The sequence below is a fragment of the Sceloporus undulatus genome, chromosome 5, assembly GCF_019175285.1.
Source record: "Sceloporus undulatus isolate JIND9_A2432 ecotype Alabama chromosome 5, SceUnd_v1.1, whole genome shotgun sequence".
Taxonomy (NCBI): domain Eukaryota; kingdom Metazoa; phylum Chordata; class Lepidosauria; order Squamata; family Phrynosomatidae; genus Sceloporus; species Sceloporus undulatus.
In genome coordinates, this window is record NC_056526.1 from 30,719,622 (window position 1) to 30,747,495 (window position 27,874).

Consider the following 27,874-nt stretch of genomic DNA (forward strand, 5'->3'; position numbering starts at 1 on the left):
AAGCTGGCTTGGTAGTTTTTATAGATTGTGTGTATGGTATTATATTTTATGTATTTTTATGACGGTTGTACCGCCTGGTTTTTATAGAATATAGAATAATTTTATTATTATTATTATATTTTTAAACCACTCATCCTCAAATTCACTATGTACCAATTTGGTAACATTTAGGCTTGCAGTTAGATTTTAATCTAAAATTATATTTTTAAGGTCACAAACCTATATGCTATGTCCATTCAGTTTATATACAGGAATTAGGACGGATAGTAACATTAGTAACAAAAAACATTACAATAATTTTACGGGGGGTTTGGGAAAGTCAATGGAGGATGACACATGAGTAACTGCACAGGGTGCTCCACCCTAGTATGCCTGGCATCATTGGCAGGAGAAAGGTAGAATATAATTGAATAACTAATAAATGGAACATAAATACAATTCTTCGTGCTCTCTTAACTACTCCACTTTGAATGACATAGAGTCTTTCAAATTACAACTGGAGAAGAAGATTGCTGGCACTTTAATTTCCATTTTTTTTAAAAAAAAACCTCTGTATTGTTTCTGCACATTCCCCCACTTTCCCTCTAAGACTAGGCTTAAAACAGATGGTCGTCTTCATTCTTACTTGCATGTGGTCTGGCTTAATTTCTAAAGTCATCTGCTAGCAGTGAGTTCAGCACTTCTGGGGCAACAAGCATTTAGTCCTCGGTGTTTCCTGATAATCTTCTATATAGAGGATAATGAAGAGAATGGTGAGGACTGTTAAGAAGCAAAGACCCCATACAGACAGGCCAAAATAAACTGCTTCGGGTCACTTTGGAGGTATGCGGTTAATATGCATGCATACTAAAGTCCGGAGGCAACACCAAACTGCACTCCAACCTTGGACTGGGTCGTGCGTTAGCAGGTTTCTGGTGTCTTAGTAGGCATGCATCATTTAAACAGCATACCTCCAAAGTGACCCGAAGCAGCTTTATTTTGGCCTGTCTGTATGGGGCCAAAGATTCTGGTTAGTTGTCCACTGGATTCAGGCCCAACAACCACAGGAAACAAATATTTCCTTGGCTTGAGGCAATGGTGAAAGACCCTCTTTGAACTAGAGGGAAGAATTTGGTATTGGAGACATTCTTGTGAGCTGCATTCTGGGGAGTGTAGATTCAAGGCAAAATAATTAAAAAACAATATATTAAGTAAACCTTCTTCTGCCAGTAAAGAACATTTCAGCCTTTAGAATGAGAAAAAAAACTAAATATAAATCATGGTGTTAACAGGGGAGTAGCCAATTGGGGAAAACCAGCGAGCCAGACTGGGAACCCCCAGAAGGTCTGGATGCGGCCCCGGGACATGAATTCCCTGTTTTTGGATTAAAAGATCACCATCTGCCAGATCAAAATTAAGATGTTTATTGCTTTGTTGTAAACCCTGTGTTAAAAATTTGCAGCAAATTTAACTCAGAGAGTGGTAGACAAATGGATGCTGAGTGTAAATATTTTACAATATGGGGAAATATGGGATTTGCCTCTTAAAGGTTTGTGATAAATATCTTTGTGAACATGTTTGCACGTAAGGCAATACAGAACAGCTTGCAAATGGCACATCAGAGATACAAGGTCAGCAATTGAATGATATACTAATTTAAAATTCCATGAAAGTTGATCCAAAAGTTTTATGGAGACTCATGCAGCAAGCAGGGATAAGTAAACTGGTGTAGTCTAGGTTTACAGCTGCCATCTGTACTAGTCAGTTTTTGCCAATGAGCAAGTATTATGTAGTTTCACACACCACCAGACACCTAGAAGACTTCAGACAGTTTACCTTGTGGGAAAGCTCCTGTGCACCATAGCACCTAGAAGTAGCCCCTTGTGCCAAGCCAAACTATACTCTTATAAACTCATCAAACGTCCAGGAGCAGCCGCAAACTAGGATGGGGGGGCGAGTTCAAAAATTGGTTGAAAAACAGTTATTGGAATGTTGGGGAAACCCTGATAAGGAAGACTCTTGCACTGACTGTAATCTTTGCAGTTTTGGGCATTATTTTTGTGCAAAATTACAATGTTTTTTTTTTTTTTGGCAGTAAACAGCATCTTATGCACAGGAAACAGTACTTTTGGTGCAGAGAATATATAGGCTGATTTTCTACAACCTGACTACTTAGTGGGAATATTTAACAAGTAGTGTCTCCTGGCTGCCATCCACAAAAATCCCACCTTACGTTATGGTCCAGGCCAGCAGAGGGAGAAAGAAGCGGGACCGATCCCCTCCCCCCCTCCACCATTCCCTTCTTCTCTTTGTGTTTGTTCTTTTAGATTGTAAGCCCGAGGGCAGGGAACCATCTAGTATCCCTCTGTGTAAGCCACCTGGATCCCAGTGATTGGGCGGCATATAAATAAACGCTATTATGATTATTGACAATACAGTACTTTAAAAACACACGATGCAATATATAATAAATAAACCCAGCAAAAAACCCAATAGCCGTCCTCATGGGCCACGGAGAGGAGGGAGGCCCACAAGATTTATGGGGGGAATGCTAGCTGGAAAAAAAAAGGTTTCAAATCCTTTTTAATTGGGCCAGGGGAGGTATCGAGAGCGGGAGGCTCGCGGGGCAAGCATATTCCAAAGGGGCCGGGGCGGCGATGGAAATGTCCGCCTTGTGACGGAAGTAAGCCTAGCCCCCGGCACCTTCAGTAAAGCTGCCCGGATGTTCTGAGGGTGTGGGACGGAATATACGGGGAGAGGCGGGTCCTTCAGGTAACCTGGACCCAAAGCCATTTAGGCTTTATAGGTATACCAATGCCTTATATGGGCCCCGGAAGCGAATAGGCAGCCAGTGAAAGATCTTGAATTTTTGTTCAGAAGAAACCCTAAATTACGAATAGGGCTTTGAAAACTGTGGGTCTTTTTAAAGACTTTTTTTTATGTAGGGAAGAAAATTATCAAAAATAATTGTTGCTCTTTTGTGGCAAAAAATATTAGTGAAGAATTACATCGCTGCCTCTAACAGGGGATGCTAGGGGGGGAGGAGAATGTACTTGCAGACACATGCACCTAAAAGTTCTTTACGTTGGTTATCTTAGCTGTTCCTTCAAATAGCTGATATATGATGACTAATGCTAACATGTATGACCCTTCCTCAATTGAATAATTGGTTTAAAGTATTTCAAACCTCCCAGATGTTCTAGAGGGCTATACAGATTAGCCCGAAGGGCTGGTGAGACACCACCCACCCTTTTTGGCTCCGGATCAGGGCTGGTGAAACTGCATGCAAAAAAAGAGTGGCAAAATGTAGCTCCTTCTTGCACCCTCTAAAGGGACAATATCCACGGCAGCATGGTGTGATATGCCCAGAAGTGGCATCACATGGCACGCGCTGTGTAATTGGGTGCATGCCAATGGCGCTATGGGGGGTAGGGTCACGGTGTTGAGCATGAGCAGGACTGTAGGAGGCTCTTAGTTCCCAATAAGGGGAAAATATAGGGGAAAAAAATCCTATGTGCCCCCCCTTTCCATACCAGCTATCTGCAGGGGCCATCCTCCATTGTTTGCCTCCATAAATTTTCCTCAAGGTTCACTATGGTTTTACATTACTGTGTATTTAACCTCCCGTCAGCTATGAGGTACTAAACTAGCCATTCTGGGTTAGGGTTTGATGGAAACTGCAAGGCACACCAACATTTGGAGGGCCGCACAATCCACTTTGGTACTGCATGTGTGTATAACTGCTAATGTGTTGCTGACAGAGCTAGTACCCCCCCCCCAAAATTCTCAAATTTATTTTAAAGATACTGTATAATCACCAGATGAAGGTGAAATCAAATCTACATTACACAGGATGGACAGCAAATTCCTTTTGTTACTATGGCGGGATCCAAACTGCCGCTTTGCGGCGGTCTGCGCCGCCGGTTAGTCCGCGGGGGAGCCGGAGCCTCCACATGGCACGGCTCCCGTGCAGACCGAAAAAGAAGCTCCAAAATGGAGCTTCTTTTAGAGTCGCGTTTGCGATGTAGCGGGGCCCAGGGGCACTCGCTACGTCACAAAGGACAGACGCGTACGGAGCTCAGCGTCCGATATGCAAAGATGGCGCCGCCATGTAGAAGGGCCGGCGCCATCTGTACGACGGAGTCCGTATTAGGCCCAGGGCGCTAGAAGAGATGCCCCTTTTTTAAAATGGGATGTTCTCCGGACGTCCCAAATGCCGGTTTGTAACCGGCCATAGTTACAAATGCAATTAGAAGTATATTAAGAATGAAATAAATGGGCTTCTCTGCTTTCATATGTTGAATACCAGCCTTGATGGCCAGTGTGGGTATTACTTTTGTAAACTAAAATATTCAAATGGTAAGAAAGATGCTTCAGTCCCCTGATATTTCATTTGCCTTTTGTTAGTTTTTCTGTAGTACATATTTTGGACAAACGCTGTAATATGAAAGGACTGTCTATCCAGATGTGAATTGGCTGACAGTAGCTGACAGGCTGCTTAAACCCACACATCTTTCTTTGTAGACTGGAATATTATCATTGCCTTTGAGTAAATGTGTGGATAACCCTTTAGATTCAAAATTTCAATTATAACTTGTAAGCTTGTTGTTTCTGAGTTTCTATATTATTCAGACTTTCAGACATGAAACCTCCTAGTTAAGATGAACTGATGAGATAGTCATTTATATATCAGGGTGTCTTGATCTTGGATCTTACTTCAGCCATGAGGTCACTCTCTTATATCAGCTTCTTTCTGAAGACTGGCGCATGGTGTAAAGAGCCTTCTGATAAAGCAGTCCCCAATGAACTCTGCCCTAAACTGGTAGTTTCCTACCTGTCATACTGGCTATGAGTAGTAAAATTGTCATATCTGTGGTGGGTACGTTAAAGGAGTTGCCATTTGGATGTTCAGCCATTTAGATGTTTGGTACTCTTGGATTTTATAGAAACTCAAACATTAGCTTTCCACCCACATATTGCTACCTCAGTCCCTACCTATCCTCTGGATCTCTTTACATGGCTTTGAGTTGGTAAGTAAGGCCACAGTTTCATATCATGATTTTTAAGATGTCTGAGGTGGGAAGTTGTTTTTCAAAAACCAGTGTTAATTATTGGGTTGTAGCATTCTAATAGTTGTTGTAGAGAGTCAGTGTGGCATAGTAGTTTGGGTGCTGTACTACAGCTCAGACCAGGGTTTGATTACCTACCCAGGCATGAAACCCACTAGGTGACCTTTGGCAAGCCAAATGCTCTCATCCTCAATGGCAAACCTCTTCTGAACAAATCTTGCCAAGAAAATCCCATGATAGGTTCTCCTTAGGGTCACCATAAGTCAGAAACAACTTGAAGGCACACAACACCAACATCAATGAGTTCTAGTTGTCTTAAAGTTATTTCATATGGTGTTTGAGTATAGAGATGTAAACACAGTTCTGAAGCTCATGTGCCCACTTTTATCCAGAGTCTGAAGTACAAAATCATCATCACCAAATCATTATGCCAGCAAAAGAATTTTTAAATCACAGAAACACACACACACACACACGTATGTGGCAAGGCATACTGACAAAACAGAGTAACCTTTTCTCAGCTCATCTGTAGCTGTCAACAGAGCAATACCGTATCTCTGTGATGAGCGAATAGGTCTTTTGGGGAAGTGTGGGAAGCCGTCCCTGCCTCATAATAAGCCACAACTAAAAAATCTTGTCTTTTCTTTTTATGAAGGTTAGCAAATTCCATCTGTAGTAAGAATGAACTACAGAAATGCCGTGTAGTGGAATTCAAAAAGGATTTGACTAGCTTCCTTGCAGGGATGTATATGGAAAGGAAACTAATTATTTGAAGGGTGGAGGAGTGAATTACTGTCATGGTTTATTAAACACTAGCTAAGCATTCGCAGAGTCAATTTTCAACTTGGCCTGGAGCATGTGTGCTGGGGTCCAGTGCTGCTGAATGCATCTATTAATTATCAGGCAAAGCAGTGAATAACCATGCATGTGCCAGCATCTGGTTGAAGTGATACGGAGCTATTCAGATGAACAGAGGTTAGTGCCACTGGAACGAAATCTAATGAAGCTGTCAGACTGGCCAACCAAATGGTAGACAAAGTTAAGAAAGCAACTTCAGAAGAAAACATGAGTGCTGAAAATAATTCCATTTTCTATGGGATTCACTGGAAGACATGCACATGCTGTATAGTGTTGCATTTCTTATGTGGTAAACAAATTGCATATTTATTTATTTAATATCTGTTTACAGCATTTTCATGTTACTAGCTGGCTTCTGCATTTTAAATTAACTGATTGTAGTTATGATTTAATTAGTATCCAGAGAAGGGTGACCAAAATGTTGAAAGATCTGGAAAACATACCCTATGTGGAGTGGCTTATAGAGTGGGATAGGTTTAGCCTGAAGAAGGGAAGCTTAAGGGGTGACATGATAGCCATGTTTAAATATCTGAAGAGATGTCATATTGAGGATAGAGCAAGCTTGTTTTCTGCTGCTCCAGAGACCAGGACCCAGAGCAATAGATTCCACCTAAATTTTAGGAAGAACTTCCTGACAATAAGGGCTGTTCAACAGTGGAGATGGTTCATGGGAAATCATTGCAGAGTTCTTCTTGTGGAACTCTTATACTACCCTGGGCAATATAGTATCTTGGTCTGTATGTATTGATAGGTTTGCCAATGCAAGAATACAGGTATTACTATCTAATGATTGTTTACTAAATTACCACTGTTACTTTAAATTGCATTTCCTTGATATCACTGCACAAAAATCACCTAAAGAAGTGGGAATTTTGAAGCCCTCCCAGAAACTCTTGGGCTGTTACTCCTTTTAAGCCATAGCCAGCATGCCCAGCATGTGGACAGATGCATGATTCTTGCCTTGAGCTACATAAAAACTATTTGATATTTAATATGATTTAATCCATCCATTTGACAGCTACATTAGAGTGATTCACTGGTGCTTACAAACACTTACCTGCATAAGTGTATAATAATCAGACAAAGGAAAAAATGAGCTGTAGTCCACATCAACAAAAGCTTATGCTTTTACAGAATACATTAAATCTTTAAGATGTCTTAGTACTCTGTTTTTGCTGTAATAGACCAACACAGGCACCTCCTTGCAATAAAGAATGCATCCCACCAAACAGGTCATGAATTACTGTACTTTGATGAATGAATTTATGCTTGCTAACAGCAATGCTTTTAGTTATTATGTAGGAACTGTTTGCACAGATTTTGATCATTGCCTCCATGAATATGGTTGTCTGTACAGCATGATATCAATTGGAACCATGGAAGCTTTGTCAGGCATTAGAAGGGTTAAAACACAGCACACAGGGAAATGCTTGATGTGTGTGTGTTTGGCCATGAGCATCAGCAGAGTGGCAAGGCTGATCAGGACAGCTGAAGCTCATTGGCTCAAGGACACTCCAGTGTCCAAGTGCACATAGCCATGGATGATGAAACATGTCTCTGGATTGCACAGGAGACACATGACATGGTTACACACCTGGACTCACTGGGTTTGGGAGACCACATGGTCTGGAGACTATATAAACCCAGGGGTTGCAAGGGATAGCTTGTGGGTTTGAAGTAGGAGTTGGATTGGTATGTTTTGGAGTTTTAGAGATCTGGTTTTGTATAATAGCACTGTTAATAAAGAGCACTTTGGGGACTTTTGTTTCTCTGGTGGTTTATCAGAAGAAGCTACAGTATTGGTTTGCTGTGTGTCCCCGGAGGTTCCTGCATTGCTGCAGTTCCTGGAAGACATCCAGTTGCTGTCATTCCAATTGGACTTTGGAACCACGCTTCAGCTTCTGGAAATTGCCAGGTCTGCTACGAGGGTCTGATTTAACCCCAGGACTCGTTTGAGTTGCTGACAGTGGTTGCTGGACCCCAGTAGTTGCGCTGACAAGCTTTTATTATTCTTGGGCACATTTTTGTGTGTGTATCAAATAACTGATTAAAGAATTGGTAGAATGCAGCATGATCAAACCAGATGCTTTAGCCTGGGCCAATCTGACCTGGACCAGCCTGATTTGGGATTCATCTGAAGCTGTTGCAGAGCCCTAGTAAACTAGCCCTAGAGCAGGCTGACAGATTTATGTTTCCTGGGTTATTTATGGAGTAAGGCATAGTCTATAAATGGAATAAGGCAATTACAAATAGATGAATATGGTCTTTGCTGTTCCAATCATATGCAGTGTCTCTTTAGTTTTCATTGCTTTTTCTTGTAGATTGTAATATGAAGCTATGTTCTGAATGACAGCATACTTACATAAATCCCAGAATTATCCTGTGATATGTTTTGATCAAATTCACGCACCAGCAATTTAATGGGTGTGTGGTGGGGGAATGCATGTTTCTGACTAGCAGATTCAAGAGGTCTAGATGGCTTGTGGGCTTCAAAGATTTCACAATGCAAGGGAGATGTACAAGTCTTGCTACACATTAGAGCAGAATGAAAGAAAACAACCCAACACATCTGTATATTCATTTTCTGTAAGACGTCTGGACTGTCTCCCAGACAATTCCTCCCATATTCTTGTCTTCATGCTGCAGTTTTGATTTCTTGAATGTGTTAATCACTGATCAAATTCTGATGTGTAACTCCTCGAAAACCATCTCAACCCAGGAAGCTTAGTACTCAAAAGAGCCCCAATGAAGCAGTAAGGAAATATGGGTCAGCTAAAGAACAAAGGGTCATCTATGGGATGGGGTTCATGGCAAGAATGTTAGCATTGATAGGGGAAGGAAGAGAGACACATTTCTCATTTATTCAAATTCTTCTCTCTCTGTAACATTGCAACCAAATACAAGTAGTCCCAAACAAGGGTAGTGCATTAAACCTCATCTCCTCCATCCATGTAAACACAACATTAATACAGAAGAAATAAAGAAAATAAAATGTCCAGTATCTGGTTGCATGTCTCTGTTGCTTATTCACGTTCCTCAGCTATACTTGCCATACATTCCTACATGTAACAGTTCTTGTAAATTAAATCAGCCTGGTTGAAACAAGAACTATCAAGATTCCCTCAAACATCCTTTTCTCCCCCTGCCCCAACTCAAATGGGGAGCTAATTCTTTTTACTTTGTTCCTTTTATTATAATAAACTCCTTTACTGAAGTAATTTCTCAAATGTCTGCAGTATCTTGTGGCTTCTGAGGATAAATGGTCATACTTCTTTCTCCTGCTTTCACCCACAAACAGCCATAAGGGCTTTTGTGGGCAGGTGTTCAGTGGAAGAACCAACAGGTTGAATTTGCCCCATAAAATGACCTCTCAGCCAATGCTTTTACATGGGCTCCACCCCCTTTAAAAAAAGAATGGTACTCAGATTTGGCCTCTTGTTTTAGTAGGGATCCTGAACCAATCCCTCTCAAGTGGGAATAGGACTTAAGATGCCAGGTACCTTCATGAGACAGTAAAGGTACAGATCTTCTTAGGTGAATGGCTAGAGCTGGATATGAAAATAATGTGCAAAAGGGGGTGCAATTTGGATTAAAAAAAACCAAAGGGACATGGTCAGATCAGGTGGTAACAGAGGGGATCTAGGATACATTCCATCTTTACAACATTAGAGAAATGAGCAAGCCTACACAGTAAAGCTGTGTATATTTGAGGATATAATATACCACAAATCCTGTATGTTAGAAATAACTCTCCATCTGATGGTGGAAATCTGGTTCATCCTGCTCTATTGTGTTCTTATGTGAATAGACAACAGTTGTCTTACAGGTGCAAATATCCCCCCCCCTTTTTTTTTTGGGAGAAGTAGACCCCATTTCCAAATTCACAGGACAGTAACCTGAAGATCTTCTTTTTCATATCTTGTTTAAAAAATGTTGAAATATTAAATAGCAACATGAAAGCCTATATTCCAAAGAAGATCTGTTTTTGCTGTGCAGTTTTTAAGAATGAATAATCCATCCCCATTGTTCCTGCCACCCTATGTGCTGCCAATGATATGGGTACTGTTCTTCCTTCCCTCCTCCCATTTATTCACACTTTGTGGACAATAAAGCCAAAGGCCTGAGGGTGGCAGATGAGTGGTGGCTTGTGAGCAGAATCTGGAGACAGCCTGTTCCAAATGTCTATTGTTAGAACTGCTCAATGCTGTTGTCTTTTTAAAAAAGAAGAAAACAAAGATGTCTCTCAGTTCCAGGCTAAAGACTGGGGCCGCACACTTAAAATGGCTCCTCCTTTTCAGTCTGTCTTCTGTAACAGTTCCCGGTGGTGCTAGCTGTTGTTCTCTGCCGTGAGATATTTTAGTGCTGCAAAACCATAACGGCGTGACATGTCCTGCTGGAATTCTTCCTTCAGGGTCTTGAGACAAATACGATATTGCTTGTTGGAGCGGAATTTGGTGATGTCAAAGCTGGGAGCATGTGGCATGTGGATCATATAGGCATTGGGCAGCACCGTGAATTCATATTCCTGAGAAAAACAGAAACATAAATAAATAAATAAATAAATAAATAAATAAATGCTTTATTTTTACCCCACCTCTCTGTTGGAGACAATCAAGTCAAATGAGCAACATGGCCAGTATCTCTCCTGAACATGTCTCTTTTGGTCTTCACCCCCTTGGTATTCAGTACTGGCTAAGAGGAAGCCTAGTTTGCAATATTTGCTTTGATATACAAAATGATACTTAAGACTGATCAAGGGAAAATACATGCCAGTGAAGAGAGGAGGGATGAGGAGGATATGTGCATTTCTCCAAACTGGTTCTCCATTTGCCAATTATAGTTTGTAGACAGACAGTGTTATATCTGCACCAAATGTATATGCTGTTTTGTAAGGCAAATAGAAGAACAGTATGTGAGAATTCCAACCACATTCTTTGTTTCTGATATGGCACTTTGAAGCAGAACATTTCTGAGTTATATCCAAATACACGGGGCATTAAATCTGGGGATTTTGTCATTACTAAAGAATGACAGCTGAAGTGCTGCTCAGCTCACTCTGGGCTACTGTTTCAAAGAATTACATCTTTGCAACCCAGGGCCACCTAAACAGCTCTCGAGTAGTTCTACTCTACAGAGAAATGACACCCCATGTTAATCACTTTGCATTTATTGCAGAGCTTTAGTGAAAGGGCAGGCATCTGAAAGCACTCGAAAGCTGCATTTACATCAAATCTACCAGGTTCTTATTGAAAGAGGCCACAAATAGACAAATGCAGAGTACAGGCAAAGCATTACAAAATTCTGGGAAAAAATATTCCTCATTTATCATAGAGTTCCAGGAAAATACATAATCCATGGAAAACATAATCCATGTTCTATCTGTTCCCATTAGTTCTATTGCTGTGACCACAAAAGTAAGATGGCTTATAAAAAAGCATTATATGCACCCCCCTCACTTTAAAAGATCAATGATCATTTAGCTATCACACTAGATTATTAGGTCTAGGTTTAAACTATGGATGAGAATCATGATGATATTGTTGGTCTTGAACTCCTAGCAGTCCTAATCAACACATCCGATGGTAAGGAATGCCGGACTTTTAGTAGTAGTTTAACAACATCTGGAGAGCCATATGATTTTCACCCCAGCTTAAACATACATAGGACCTTACCATACAGGGTTCCTGGCATGGGACGAGAATAATAATAATAATAATAATAATAATAATAATAATAATAATAATTTGTTTTATTTATATACCGCAATTCCAAAGATCATAGCGGTGAACAGCAAGTAAGCTAATTAGCAAGTAAGCTAATTTGCCCCCAACAGTCTGGGTACTCATTTTAGCGACCTCGGAAGGATGCAAGCCTGAGTCGAGCTTGGGCCCTTTTGCTGGTCTTGAACTCGCAACCTTGTGGTTTTGAGTGAATGGCTGCAGTACAGGCATTTAACCACTGCGCCACCAGGGCTCCATGCCACCAGGGCTCCATGGTGGTCCAGAATGGTCCAAAAGGAGCTGGTAAGGGAACGGAATGAGTGGGGGACACATTTTACTGCACACAGGAAGTCCCTCACTTGTTCTTTTCTCTTCCCTTCCGTCCCCAGTCTGTCCCAGAGGAGGTGATTTTTGAGAACCGTTCTGGATTGGGAACGGAAGGGAAAGGAACAGGTGATGGACTTCTGTGTGCAGTAAAATGAGTCTCCCACTCATTCCTGGCCCCTTCTGTTCCTTTCTCATCCTGTTCTGTGGAGCTCCTGTGCGATAAAGTTCATAGTTATTTGCAGCATGTGATCTGCACATTATTAAAATGACAAACAATGAACCCATATGTATCCTGAGACCCAGGGCTAGAGAAAAGATGGGATTAAAAATACTTAAAATAACAATAGTAAGGAAAAAAAATTAGCACCAGCTAAGGACAGTATTTCCTCTGAATAAATGCCTGGAGGAGGTAATGGAATAGATTTAGCAAAAACACACTGCAATTGAACCCAGCTGAGATGGGGGTGCTTACTGTTAAGGGTTCTAACCTGAGGTTGGAGGTGTGTCAACCACTCTACATTGGACTGCCTCTGCACCAAGTTTGGAAACTTCAGTTAGTTCAAAACATGGTAGCCAGACTGATTACTGGAACACCCAGGGGTGATCATATTATACAAATATTTAAATCATACTACTGCCTGTCAGTTAGGAGCTGTATAGATTGGGAGAAAGGGACAGTCTCCCTGGATGGAGGCCGCAGCAGACAAACACTGCGGCCTCTGTGAGTCGTGCATGGAGCACCATTTCCTTTTAAAAGAAGAATTCTGGCACCTGCTTCTCCATTCCCATTCTACACAAAACCACAACTAGCTAGGCAAGTCCAATTGTGTGTGTGTGTGTATGTGTGTATGTGGGGAGAAATTACTGGGCTCTGTGCTGCTGCTGCTTCCTTAAGCCAACACAGGTTTCATTACTTGACTGGTTGTCTCGTCCTAGATTAGGAGATAACCCTTCCTTCTATCTTGATAAGCTTTAAACTCTCCCAACTCCCTGCTGTTGCCACTATGAGCTTCTCAGCCACATTTTAGCACAAGAGCCCTGGTGGTGCAGTGGTTAAATGTCTGTAATGCAGCCACTCACTCAAAACCATAAGGTTGTGAGTTCAATACCAGGGAAAGGGCACAAGCTTGGCTCAGGCTTGCATCCTCCCGAGGAGGTCGCTATAATGAGTACCCAGATTCTTGAGGGCAATTAGCTTACAGTTGTAAACGGCTTAGACCCGTGATGGCGAACCTATGCCATGCGTGTGGGAAGTGGCACTCCAGGCCGTTTTGCTGGGCACAGGGACCGGGGGAAGGAGAAACAGGCACATGTGTGCCCGTTCCTCCTTCTCCCTGCCATTATCGGACCTCCCGCTGTCTCTCGGAGACAGTGGGAAGGCAGAAAATGGCGCTGGAGAGAAGGAGCCAGAGGCGCGCGCGTCTGGCTCCTTCTTTCAGTCTTTCCCCAGCCTTCAGTTGCCTATTGGAGACAAATGGAGGCTGGGAAAGGGTTGGAGGGGGGGGAGGCGGAGCGACCGGCGCGTGCCAGTTGCTCTTCCCCAGAGAACTTTCCCAGCCTCCAACTGTCTCCAGAAAGACAGCTGGCGGCAGGGAAAGGCCCCTGAGGAGAAGCAGTGGTGATGTGCCGGGTCCTGGGTTCCGTTGCGGCCCTTGCAGCCCCAGACCTCCCTCCAGAGAGAGAGATCTGGGGCTGCAAAGGCCATGAAAGAGCCCAGGACAGCGGCGTGCCACTCCTGGGTTCTGTCGCAACCCTTGCAGCCCCAGACCTACCTCCGGAGAGAGAGATCTGGGGCTGCAAAGGCCGCAAAAGAGCCCAGGACGGCAGCATGCCGGGTCCTGGGCTCCATCACGACCATTGCAGTCCCAGACCTCCCTCTGGAGAGAGAGATCTGGGGCTGCAAAGGCCGTGGAGAAGCTCAGGAGGCGGCGTGACCAAGCCCTTCCCTTCGGCCGAACGGGCCCCTTGGAGCCCCTTCGGCTGAAGGATGGGGCCGAAGAGAAGGGCTTGGGATGGGTGCCCAAGCCCCTTCCTTCGGCCTCCCTTCCTTTCAGCCAAATGGGCCCCTTGGAGCCCCTTTAGTCGAAGAAAGGGGCTGAAGGGAAGGGCCTGGGATGGGTGCCCAAGCCCTTACCTTCAGCTGAACGGGCCCCTTTCGGCCGAAGGAAGGGGCCAAGGAGGAGAGGATGGCCATACGCCTCCTCTTCCTCACAGGGCTTCATTAGACCTGAGGTGTCCTTGGGAGGACACCTCAGGTCTGGTGAAGCCCTTCAGAAAGGAGCAGGGGCCAAGGAGGAGAGGGTGGGCATACACCTCCTCCTCCCCACAGGGCTTCATTAGACCTGAGGTGTCCTTCGGAGGACACCTCAGGTCTGGCGAAGCCCTTCAGAAAGGAGCAGGGGCCGCACGCCTGTTGCTCCTACCCCTCACGGACCCTTACTGGACCCCAGCTGTCTCTGAGAGACAGTTGGGGGCCAAGGAAGGGCAAGAGGAGCAGGCACACGCCTGTCACCCCCTCTCCCAATCCCCCCCCCACTACTAGCTGTCTCTCAGACAGTTGGAGGTCGGGAAAGGGCGCAGGGAAAGCCCTGCCCCAGGAGGGTAGAAGCTCCTCCCCCGGCATGCAGCTCCACCCCCGGAGGGAGGAAGCTCCCCCCTCCGGCACACGGCCCCGCTCCCGGAGGGTGGAAGCTCCCCCTCCGGCACGCGGCCCCGCCCACGGAGGGTGGAAGCTCCACCCCCGGCAGAGTGAACCAAAAAGGTTTGCCATCACTGGCTTAGACAATGTTAATTCAGTATGAAGCAATATATAAATGAAGCTGTTTTGTTTTAGCAGTGGTTTTGCCAGTAGCTCCCTCTAGAAAGTCAGCAGCTAAATGGGGGACATGTTGTAGCCACTTTTCACCTAGCCAAGTCACAAAGCAAGCAGAGGCTGGAGTATGCAGCAGGTAAGCCAATGAGATTTTGTTTCTTAGGCACACACAGAAATGGGCTCCTTCCTATTTGCTACAGGCCTGCCCAGCTCCAAACTGCACATGTGCATATACTTGCTTCTTCTGGTGTACTAACCTATTTCTATTCTTTCCATGTTATTTAGTCGTAAAGTTCCTGTTAAAGAAGTACTGCCCAGGAACAAACGTCCTTTCATAACTGCAGTAAAACTGTATAAATAAGCTCTTAATGAGTGAATGGCCAAAGCATAATTCCAAATTACTAAGTCCAGGTGGTGAAATCTAATAACAATTATATGTAGGTAATAGAGAGTTCCTGAGTTTGGTAATAGGCCAGTTAGCAAAGTGCAAGAGCTTATGGGCTGAAGGACTGTGGAAGGTGACATATTTACAGGGAAGATCAAAATGGCCCTCAGATAGCAAACAATTGCCCAGACTGGCAGAGGTTGGAAACTGCTGAAGAATAGGAAGTGAGATGGGGAATAAAATCAATCATAAAACTTGGCCTGATGTTTATGGGGGTCAGGTTGCCTGCAATACCTTATTTCCAAGGAAAGCATCAGCAAAAGAAAACAGTTGTCATCATGTAGTGTTGCTGGGGAAGCAGGTCACCTCTCCTGAACTCCTGAACTCACAATTTTTTAAAATTTCAGCATTGGAAATTCCTCAATGGGATTCCTTCAGGAACCTTGGTAGTTCAAAAACAGACTAGCAAAGTAGGCTTAGTTTAGTTGGATTCAGGATGCAGCTGCTAAAGACATTTGCATTTTTTTTCTTTAGGGCTTGGAACAACCCACAAAAACCTCTGGATAATCACAGCTAAGGCCAAGAGCCAAATTTCAGAAAGAGCATAATCAAATCTAATAAATTATCATCAGTAAAATACAGCTTTTTAAGTTGAATGCACTGAACACATATCAACCATGCAGCCCACAGAAAAAGACTTCTGTGGTTAAAACAGATTCAGTACATTCTGCTTCAAAACCCTGTATTCTGTTGTTAATTCATGTCATTTACTTGCTATTATGGATATAGCTTTTTAGTTCTCATTCTGTGTAAATGAGAGGTTTTCAAAAGTGTTCTTATTTCTTTTTATGTTCATTTCCAAGGTCACTAGGGCACTTAATTTTTTTTTCATATTATCTCACAAATTTGGGCTGAAACTACACTTCCCTTTTATATCATTGTAATGCTTTTTAAAAATAACTTTTGTGCCCCACAAAGTTTGTTTCCTCCTGAAGGCCTTTTTATATTTCAGAATAATTTGTGATCTGCTTTTTTTCCTCCTATAAAGTATTACTAATATACTGAATTAGTTCTTTTTGCATGTTTGTTGCAAGGGTTAGAACACCTATGATCATTTGGTTGGGATCACCTGACCTTTTGTGTCAGGTGATGCCCACTTTCCACTTTTTAAAAGCTTTGCTGTTTGTCTGCACACTTACACACCTTCATGGGGCTTCCCAGCCTCTCTCCTCTAAACCTCAAGATGCTGCATAGTTCTATATAGGCATTTTATTCTTTTAAAATTATTTCATGGTGAGTCTAACCTCTAGTTTAAAACCTTGAGTGAAGAAGAGTTTACCACCGACGTAGTGTTATTCAATGCGTTTCAACTTATATAAAGCGGGGACTGGCAATTCCACCTCCCAAGGTGGAATAAGGTAAGGAGCTGGTACCTTATTTATGCCCATTGGCTACCTCTGTTTATAGTTTTCCTGGAAATTCTCCAGGAACAAAATCATGTGTCTTGGTGACTGTCACCTGTTCACATACCACTACTCTGAGCAGCACTGGTCTAGTTTAGTGCTGAATAGTTCTTATCCATCAGGAAGTCTTTCCTATTTTTTAGGGAAAACACCTCATTTTAGGGGAAAAAAACCCACTGCTTTTTGTTCTAGTCACTGAAGCAGCAGAAAATAAGCTCGTTCCATCTTCTACATGACATTCCTTAAGATATTTAAAGATGGCTATCATGTCATCTTTTAGCCTTCTCTTCTCCAGGCTACTCATCTTCCTAAGCTGCTCCTCACATGGGATAGTTTCCAGACCTTTTACCAACCTTGAATAAGTTCCAGCTTGTCTAGCCCACCTTGGGTCCCATGTCGGGGGAAAGGAGGGATGTGAGTGAGTGAGTGAGTGAGTCAGCAGCCTCCTTAAATGCTGGTGCCCAGAAGTGGATACAGTATTCCAGGTGAGGCCTGACTAAAGCAGAATAGACTAGCATTATTGCTTTCTTTGCTATGGACACTCAAGTGTTGATGCCACTGAATCATGCTGTTCTTTCATGTTAAATTTGTAGCCTACTAAGACCTAGACTCTTTACACATGTATCACTGTCAAGCCAGGTGTCTTAACATTTGTTCCTGTTGAAATCAATTTTATTAATTTTGCCCTTGTTCTTTAATCTGTTAAGGTCACCTTGAATCTTGAGCCTATTTTCTGAGCTATTACTTACACCTCCCAGTTTTGCGTTACCTGCAAATGTGATGAGCAGACAACTATAGGAACATAGTTTGATGCTGTGCGTGCCATATCTATCTCCCTCTCTCCACCGTCTAGGACATACTAAAATAGTATTACCCACACATACAAAACCAGCTGATGAAGGCAACAAGATTTTCTCAAATAATCCAAAAAGAATGGAGCAATTCAGTACCCATTTGATGTGTAATCTGAATGGAACTGAAATGAGAAAAGTCTTGGCTGTATCTTTGTGCAACATCTATGAGTACAGCTGCAACAGGACTAGCCTCACACAGGAGAGTAATCAGTAGAGATTGTAGTGTGTCCCCTGTCACCAGTAATGATTAGTAACATTTTAGCTATAACAGTTTATGTGATGTGTGGAACTCTTTTGTTTTGAATGTGCTTTTTAAAACTTTCTATTGACCAACAATGACACAATGAGCACTTGCATCTAATATTATATTTCTAGCATAGCATTAGGTCTGTAGGAGGTAGCTGCAATAGGTACAGAGACCAGTTTTTGTCCCTGCAGTGAGTGTCCCTGTAGCACCTTTTTTGGGTACATACTGGATAAAAATTACAAGTGGAAGTCATTTCCATGTGGGTTTTCAGATGCTCAGTTTTTTTTTTTCTGAGCTGTGGAATTGCTTTAGCGTGGGTTTTAAACACATCCCACTAGTTGTAGAGACTTGTAAAATTGGTGATTCACCACTTGGGGACCAAGACAAAAAATCTGCCCCAGTTGAAATGGGTTATCTGGAATCTTTTGCTGGGGCTCTGGAGAAAGCCTGGGATCTCCCCACCACCAGCCCCTGGTGTGGCTCATGCTGTACATGCAATATGATCCCCAGCTTTGTGTTAGGTGGACAGATTATCATAACTGAAACCATTCTCACCTGTGCATCCAATTCCATTATGTGAGCAACTTTGTTCCAGCCAAATCCAACAAACCTTCGGTCATACTCTGGGCAATCCCGCCTTACCACGACATATGGCTCAAAATCTGCTTCCCACTCAACACGATATGGTGTGGTAGCTGTTCGCCATTTGGCAAAGTTTGTTGGTGCATGCCCTTTTGTCCAGACATGATACCTTGAACAGACATACAAATTGGAAGAATCATCAAAACAGAGGCAAATCTTAAAAACTCCTTGACATATTGAACACTTGTGGAATATCTGAAAACAAGGATGTTAGTAACATAATTTACATGGACCTTTGGGGCTCATATGATGTGACTGAGGAATGATATGTAAATACAAGCCTGAATCCTATTAGTAATTCAAACCAGAGTAGACTAACTGACTCAGTTGTTGAATAATGAGTCAACATTTATATAAAGCCCATTGATTCAGTGGGTCTACTGTAGTTGGGACTACCAAAAACATTCAAGACACGAGACTGCTGGTCCTCACCACGGGAAAGACAAACCATGTCTGACTAGAAAAAAACATTAATTGTGTAGCATACCTGGGCAATGTTGTTTCATTCCTAAGCTTTAGAGAAAGGTCAATATTGCAATATGCTGCCTGTGAGTGTAGTGGAACCTCCTGCTTTGGAGGTTTTTAAATAGAGGCTGGATGTCAGGAGTGTTTTGACGGTGTATTCCCTCATGGCAGGGAGTTGGCCTGGATGGCCCTTGTGGTCTCTTCCAACTCTGTGATTCTATGAATGCAGATATGAAATGTTGGCATGAAGCAAAAAGTCCTGAAAATGAGTTTAGATGCTGCTTCTAATGATAATAATGGCTTATTATTTTTAATTCTGAAGCTTGTTTTCAAGGCATGTAGAATTCTAAGGAGATGCCTCTTTGTTATTGCAGTAGTAGTTCAGATCAATAAATGCATTAAATAAAAGCTATACAAATGCTTTCAGTGCCATCACAACCATCATTTTGTTGCCAGGTGGCATCTAAACAATTCCATCTAAGACATTCAATTCAATTTACAGGAAAGCACCCTTTTAGATTTTGTTGATCTTATTCATGTCATAGCAAGGCCTATCCAAGCACAGCTTGAGCTCACCCCATTAAGACAATGATCAATAATTTTCTCCTGCATTTACACTCCTTTTGTCTTTCCAGAAATCATTGACATGGGCTCCTGCTACACGTCTATCGATTACAACAAGAAACAATTATATCATAAGCAATATGTATTACAGTGTGTCCAAATGATTATCATAAGAATCAAAGCAGTGAAATAGATTTGGTGTTGTATTTGGGTAAAATCTTACTTTATCTGCAAACTTGCTAGAAAGGTTAATCTTGAAATGGGGATCTGTAATGGTGAAATCCCTGCAATATTTTGCAAGTTCCACAGAAGTGGTCAGCAATTAAGCAATTAAGTCATATTGAGGAGGGAGCAAGCTTGTTTTCTGCTGCTCCAGAGAACAGGACCTGGAACAATGGATGCAAGCTCCAGGAAAAGAGATTCCACCTCAACATTAGGAGGAACTTCCTGACAGTAAGGGCTGTTCAACAGTGGAACACACTCCCCTGGAGGTCTTTAAACAGAGGCTTGATGGCCATCTGTCAGGGATGCTTTGATTGCATGGCAGGGGGTTGGGCTGGATGGCCCTTGTGGTCTCTTCCAACTAGAAGGAAACTGTGTGTCATCTCCACATATATTTGGAGCATATGTAAAAGGGCTTGTTATTTTGTTGTATCAAGTTATCACACTTTGTACTAATATTTAAAAACACAAGAAGAGGTAGATGGCTTTTCATGTGATGTGTGAAGTGACACTCTTCTCTCAATTGTGATTCTTTAATTATAAAATGGAAATTACACTGACCTGTCTCAGAAGGTTTGTGCAATTATGAATTAGCTGCCTGTGTCTTAGCAATACTGAAACTCTAACTTTTAAAAAATGCTATTTGCTTTTCATTTCCCCCTGGCCTTGCTTTCTATAATCCTAGATCAACTATATGTTTAGCACATATACCTGAAATTCTAGGTACCACTTTGGGTATCTGATGAAGTCAATGATAGCTTGTACTGTAATAAATGTGTTAGTCTTTGTGTCGCTGCAGGACAGCTGAATGGTAACATAGTAACAAATGTAAATCTAAATACATATGCTTTTAGGATTTACGCTTTTTCTCTTTTTTGGTTACTGTCCATAGTTGGAAGACTATGCATTAGGAGTGGAAGAACTTGTTCAATTTCTGTGCTTATTCTGTTTTTGGGGTCACATTCTATCCATTAATCCAGGGCATGTTGCGGCAGTAAATTTATTCTATGACCCTGTTTTGCCAGGAACTGAAGAGAAGTCAACAGTTAATTACAAAAAAGTAAATCTTTTTGTATAGCTTTCAGGCCATCTAAGTTTTTTTGCCAAAGACCTGAATTTATATAACAGAGAACATTGCACTTATCTCTTCTATGGCGATTTTTTTGGATGTGTGATGGAAAAGTAAATGTAAGTGAAAGGGGAAACCCATTTTACCTCCTTTTATTGGAATTGTAAGCCTCATCCATGTTGTGTGACTACAGAAGCTGCCTAAAGTATATTGTGGTATGAGGGCATCAGAACCAATGACTACTTGATGTATAATACTTGAAACCATCTCAATTCAGTGGTGTAGCTGGGGGGAGGGGGAGGCAGTGCCCTCAAATAAGAATTCAACCCCCATGAAATTTTCCTACAGACCTAATATCCAGCACTAAAAATTGTTCACACCTACAACTCCTCTCCTTTCTGTGTTCGTGTCTCCTTGAGAACTGCCTCTGAACCTTTTCTTTGGATGCAAAAACTATGGTGTGGTACACACTGCCAACAAGTGGCGTACCGGCACCGATTCTAGGGTTAGGGACCGCACGGCAACCAGATGGTCCCTAACCCTAGAATGTACAGGCGGCATAACAATGGCAGTGCCCTTTGTACACGGGCACCACCATTGTTATATAAGCGACGCTTGGCGTTTGCATGTTGCTGCACATCTCTTATGTAATGAGTGCGGCACTGGCACCTCTTTTTGGTGCTCTGTACCATGCCTATCTTAACTTCTTCTGTAGTCTGGGAATTAACCAGGAGACCTTTAATATAAAACCCTTGATACAAAATCCAGCATGAAGTCATGCATTATTGTGCCTGGTATACGTAGACAACTACAAAATTTGCTGGGAGGTTTTTGTTTTTTTTTAAAAAAAGGAATTTACATGAAGAACTGCTTTCTATTCCTAAGCTGCCCAAAGGCAAGAAAGGTCACAATTTGGGGAAATAGGTGGCAAAAGCAATTTCACTGAGGGAAAGATTGCAATCTAGCACTCTGTGAGAGGGGTTGGGATGCTGCAGGCAGGATCAGCAATCACTGTCGAAGCAGCTATTCCTCCATCAATGTAGTTTCAGTGGTTACTAACAACTTATGAAACCACGCTGAAAATAGAAATGGGGATTGTTGTTTTCTTGGGGTGGGGTAGGGGGCTGCAGAGAGCTTGGAGGAAACAGATGGCCCAAGAAAGATGTGTAAAGACTCTGTAACTGTGTTAAACACCCAGAAGCCCACCTTTGCTCTCTGCAGTCAGTTGGGGGGGGGAAGTGAAGTGTGGGTGGGAGAAACAGTCACCTAGCAGGAAGATAAACGCCATGTAAGTGGAAAATTTGATTGATGATAGATCATAAAAGTGAGGCCAAAGTGAGATTTTATTTCCCAGTAGATTTTGTTTAAACTGGGAAAGAAGCAGTTAGTTTCCTAATTGAAGAGCCTTTATAAATTCTTGCATAATTTAGTAAACACCAGCAATATTTGTGGCTCACAGTCTTTCCTGCTGTTCTAATTTAGATGCTTCAGCTGTATTTTCTTTAATAAACAGTACTATAAATTTTGGTGTGTCTTATTAATGCCCTTTTTGAAATTCTGTTTCTAACCTGGCGATTCATGATACTAGGTTAAAGATCACAAATGAGCAGTGGTTTGGATATATGCATACATTATTCAAGTATTCTGGGTAGGGCTTTTTTTGGGGGGGGGGGGAGTTAGATTTCCAAGCTGTGAAACATGTAGATGAGGACATGTGGTGACACTGCCATTCCTGCCCATGTTGCAACTTTTTACAAGTATCACTGCTTAGTTGGCACTCTCATGTAAAGTCTAACCAATTGGTCCTAAGGTAAAATGTTTTCAGAAAAAAAAATGTATGCAAATAAAGCTTAAATACCCTAAAAGCACCTGATTCTGTCTGATCTTGGAAGCTAAGCAGAGTAAGGCCTGGTTAGTACTTGGAATACCAGGTGCTGTGGGCTATACAGTGGACCCTTGTTATATGCTGGTGTTTAGTTCCAAGATCCCCTGTGCATAACAAAATTTGTGGATGCTCAAGTCCCATTATATATAATGACATAGCAAAATGGTGTCCCTTATAAAAAAAATGGAAAATCATACTTTTTTTTAACATTTTCAAACCGTGGATGCTTGAATCCATGTATAAAAATCAGTGTATAAGAAGGGCCGACTGTATTACAGGGGATGGAATTGGCAAAACCACCTTTGAGTATTTCTTGCCTAAGAAAACCCTATGAAAATTCATGGGATTGCAGTAAGTCACCAGGTGACTTGAAGGCGTGCGCGCATGCACACACACAAACACAGTACACTGAAGATGCAATAAACAACAAATCAGAATAAATAACAGAAGGCTAGTAAAATATTTGAACATACTCAGAAGATCAGGAAAGGGCTTAAGTGGTCTTCGATAGACCAGAAAGGAAAACAGAATAAACACTTCATTGAAGAACTAATTTCAATAAGCTGGATAACACTTCACTTGTTTAACTCAGTTGCATGGCACTTGATTTCCACCGAGAAGGCCCCAGGTTGCATCTCTAGAATCTGCAGTTTGTTTTTTAAAAGAGCATGAAGGAGCAAGTGACAGGAAGGGTTCTACCTGTAACTCTGGAGGACAAATGCCAGCAGGCCAAACAATTAAATGAACCAATAATCTGACCTTGTATAAGGCAGCTTTACCTTTCAAAAAGTCAGAAGAAATGATGCAAAACCAGCCCCTGTTATTGGTATGCTCTTTTGCTGCTACTTTCTCTGTGGTGGACAAAAGGGAGAAGTCAAAGGGAGTTCTAGGTGCCCTTGCTGTCAGTGGCAGAAGTCTTTCAGCCTTTCACACTGCAATCTTACTCCGCCTTGACAAAGCTCATCTGTCCATGTGAACCCTCCTTTAGTAAACACTTTCTCCTATGGGTGCTGTAAGTTACAATTATATAGGAAGTCCTTTTCTATTCATAATGAGATATGAATGGCCCAACTCTTGTATGACAGACTGGGCAGGTGCCATAAAGAATAAACCAATAATAACAAAGAGTCCTGTGACACCCTAATGATGAAGAATTATATTACAGCATAATTGTTTGCATTAATTCATTTTCACAGGGGAGAATGAGTAATTTCTTCCTGGTGCAGGAACATCTTCAAAATCTGTGCACTTTTTGAAGATGTCTTGCAGAGGGAAGAAAGTTTTCCTCCCATGAGACACCTCTTTCCTGCTTCTCTATCATGCAGGGGCTGGCAGAAGTGGGGAGGAGGAAGCAGCCAAGTGAGGAGTCATTCTTGTCACTAGTTATGATAGCTGGTGGCAGGTGATCCTCCTTGCTCAATGACCCCACTCCCTCTCATCTGCAAGGCCACATGGGTAGCTGGGGGACAAGGATGTGCACCCAAGTGAAGAGGATGCCTGTTGCCAGCTACCACAGCATGATGTGGTGGCCGCATAGACAGGAGTGATGGAGTGGGGCAACCAAATAAGATTTGCCTATTTGCTGCCTAATATAGTCAATGAGAGGCAATGTTCCTGCATGGCTGGCTGGAGGAAGTGTGTGGGAGCTGAGCAAGACGTTTGTATATCACTGGGTAGCTGGTACCATACAGGCCTCAGCTGGGTTCTTTTTCCCATGTTTCTTCCACTCATATGGCCACATGTAATGGCTAGTGGGGTGGTGGAGGCACCAGCTAAGCAAAGAGGCTAGACTATTGCCTGCCATCACAATCAGAAACATGTGATCCTCCTTGCTCAGCTCTCTCTCTCTCCCATCTCCACATGGCTACATGTCTGCTGGAGGGAAGAGGATGGGCAACCAAATGAGAAGGCTTCTTCATCACCTACTCTCCCTCCACCTAAATGACCATGTAGTGGATGTGTGGCAAGAGGGGATGGAAGGGCAGCTGAGCAAATAGGCTTGCCCATTGTAGTCAATGCATATCAATGGAGGCACTTTTTGGGATGCCCCTGTGACATGCAGACTATTCTGGAGCTTGAAGAGGATTCTCCTTATCAGGGTTTCTGGACCCTCAAGAGGTCCTTCCTCTATGTCTCCCCCCCACCCCCAACCTCTCTTAACTTGTGTCTTTAAATATTCTTCCCATTTCTAGCATGATCCCACATAGACTCCAATCTGTTTAATAAAATGAATGAAGTGCTGTCCAGTATATCAGTACAGTATATATACAGCATACAAGGCTGGTTCTGGGGATTTTACACAGTGAAATCAGAGGGAAATTAGATGAAAAAAAGTATTGACAGTTATATCTACATTATTAATATTGATGATTCACCAGACTGTTGGTGATAACAAACACCCTTACATCAGGTAAGACAATAAGTAGTGTGATTAGAAATCTTTTCCTGGAGGCCTTTGGTGATAGACTGGAACTCAAAAGAACAGTACCTTGGGGGACAGTAATTGTTCATTTACTATAAAGAATTTAAAGCATTGTTCTGTTCACTCAACTTCTATGGGCTAAATTTAATTCAATTCAATTAATTAGTCCTAACTAGAGTAACCCAGGGATTCAATGGCACTTACCTAAAGGTCAGCTTATGATTCAGAAAGTGATTCATTGGGTCTAAATAAATAAACCCACTGAATCAATTGCTGAATGGCAATTGACCACCTGAGGTATTAATACCCCAGAGAGCCAGCATGGTGGAGTGGTTTGAGTGCTGGACTATGCCTCTGGAGACTAGGTACTGAACCCCAATCAGCCATGGAAACTCAGTGGGTGACCTTGGCTAAGTCACACTCCCTCAGCCTCAGGGAAAGGCCAGGGCAAACACACTCTGAATAAATTTTGCCACAAAAACTCTATGAGAGAATTGCCTTAGAGTCTCCATAAGTCCAACTTGAAGGCACACAACAAAATTTATACCACATTTTCAGCCAGAATAGCTCCCACAGTGGCTTGCAAACTGACAGTTCCCTGATTTCAGGTTTACAATCTAAATAAGACGTGACACATAAGGAAAATGGGATGGCAATGGGGGAAGGGATGAAGCCCAACAGATATGCCTGTTCTTCTTACCCTCCAAGGCTACATCAGTGGCAGTTGGGATGGAGGGCCTAGGCACAGTGGAGTTATGCATCCCTCTGCAATCATTAAACTGAGAAAGGACACAATTTTTATGATAATGTTCAGGATCCAAGAGAAATGTAAGGTTATTTTAAGAAACAATTCCAGAAGAATCCCTTCCCTGGAAAATCTGCCAAAAGACTTTGGCACCTGCAATGAAGGCAACATAGTCCTGCGTCCAGTCAATGCAGAATAGCCAAGTGGACTGGTTTCTACAATAGTAGTGGGATGACGCCTACTGCTGCACCTGAAGCCAATCCATAGCTTAGAGTGGTGTTGGGTGGACTGTATGAAGCACATGGCTCTGCCTTTCAACCCTTTGCCACTGCTTCCAACACCTTTTGTTAGATATGGTTGCTGCAATCTCCCTTACGGAAAGGTGAAACCATAAACCTAGGCTGCATCTGCACTGCAGAAATAATCCAGGTTGACACCACTTTAACTGCCATGGCTCAATGCTATGGAATTCTGGGAACTGTAGTTTGTTGTGGCACCAGCACACTCTGACAGAGAAGGCTAAATGTTCCACAAAACTGCAGTTCCCAGTTATGTCAACATGGATTATTTCTGCAGCGTAGATGCAGCCCTAGTCACCTCAAGAAATTAAGATGGCTATGATGGCTGAGGTTAAACAGTAAAGTGTGAGATAGACCTTTATATGTTTTAACATCATCTCAAATGTATCTGTTCATTTATTTTCCATTCGTGAATAGAGTGAGCTAAACTTTTGCAACCAAATAACAGATTATATGTAATACCTGAATGTGAAGAGAGTCCCCATGTCCAACATAGACAATAGTTCTGCTTTTGACTTCGGGAAAGAGAGGCGATACCGGAGGGTCTCAAAAGCAGGTACAATGAGAGCCTTTTTTGTATTGGCTAAGTCCAGCTGGACAACAGATTTCCTAGCAGAGAAAAATGAAAGATGTAGATCACAAACACTGATGACATGGACTACACCAGGCATGCCAAAATCTGAGTCTTCCTTTCTCTACATTTTAAATTTTTCAAATTTTCCAAATTTTCCATCACAAATATGACAACATTTTATAAAGTTGGCAAATTTTTCAAAGTAAACGAAAATGAAAACCTTCCCAGTTTGCATCAGTCCAATGGAAGCTTTTTGGAAGCTTTGAGAGGTCCATGTTGTACTTGCCTGTTACACAGCTGTCAAAGATGAGGAACTTAGGAAAAAAACTGGCAACACTAATTCAACAGAAAATGTATGACTGCAAAGGGATTCATGCACATAGTTCTTCGTCTAAATAGATGGCTCTGTCAGATTTGGTTTCTTCTACATCTGAATTTTTTAAAATTTCACATTCTTTCCATTTTGAATGAAGAAATGTGTATGTTTTGATAGAGTCTAATAAAAACAAGATGGAACTAAAATCTCAGCCATTACTAATTAGCTAAAAGAAGAACTTTTAAAATAGCTATTCACTATCTGAATTCCATGTTCTCATTTTGATATATAGTTTGACTGCGCCATCCATGGGTTTACTATTCATGGACTTGAACTCATGCAGACAGCAAGCCTGGGGGGGACAAAATGGTGTGTCTGTGGCACATGAGTGCACAGCCATTAGAATCAATGGGACTTGAGGTCCCATGTTTTTTTCCATACGCTGGGTGTGTGTTTGTTCCAGGACAGATCCCCTACATGTAACAAGGGCCCACTGTACTGACGAAACAAGAAGCACTAATGACCTAAACTTCCAGTTCCCCATATTCTCCTATTATGGCCAAAGAGGAAATTCCACATTACCACCCATGGGGAAGACAAACAACTATCTTTATGGTATACTGGCAAAGCATTATTCTAAGAGTGAATGTTGGGAGGACAAAGCTATTAATTTTGCCATTCAATTATTTTAAAGTATACGTTAGTCAGCTGCTGAGGTGTACAGAAGCTATATCAGAAAATATCAGAAATAACCATGCACCTTTCTTCAACATTTCTCCCTCCTATCAGTTCCTGAGCTATTTCTGCAAGTGTTCCTTTGTCTAGTTTTCTTCACTAGTGAAGGGGGATTCCAGTCAAACTTTATTTTGTACATTTATAAAATTTGAATTTACTGAACTGTTACTTTATGCATGACTTCATGCGTTGAGAGATGTTTGCCCACTGCTAAACAAGTAT

The 27,874-nt window shown here is 42.2% G+C and overlaps 2 protein-coding genes across 2 annotated transcripts in view; both read right to left on the minus strand.

The window, feature by feature from the left end:
- Window positions 1-27,874, minus strand: part of SYN3 (synapsin III) — a 1,385,441-nt gene that overhangs the window by 350,655 nt on the left and 1,006,912 nt on the right. The window lies entirely within an intron of this gene.
- Window positions 8,738-27,874, minus strand: part of LARGE1 (LARGE xylosyl- and glucuronyltransferase 1) — a 305,482-nt gene continuing 286,345 nt past the window's right edge. Inside the window, exons 13-15 of the mRNA XM_042466639.1 lie at window positions 26,490-26,636; window positions 18,270-18,465; window positions 8,738-10,431 (exon numbers count right to left, since the gene is read on the minus strand). Coding sequence (XP_042322573.1) covers window positions 10,234-10,431; window positions 18,270-18,465; window positions 26,490-26,636 — 541 coding nt within the window. The 3' untranslated portion in view covers window positions 8,738-10,233. The remainder of the gene's footprint in view (window positions 10,432-18,269; window positions 18,466-26,489; window positions 26,637-27,874) is intronic.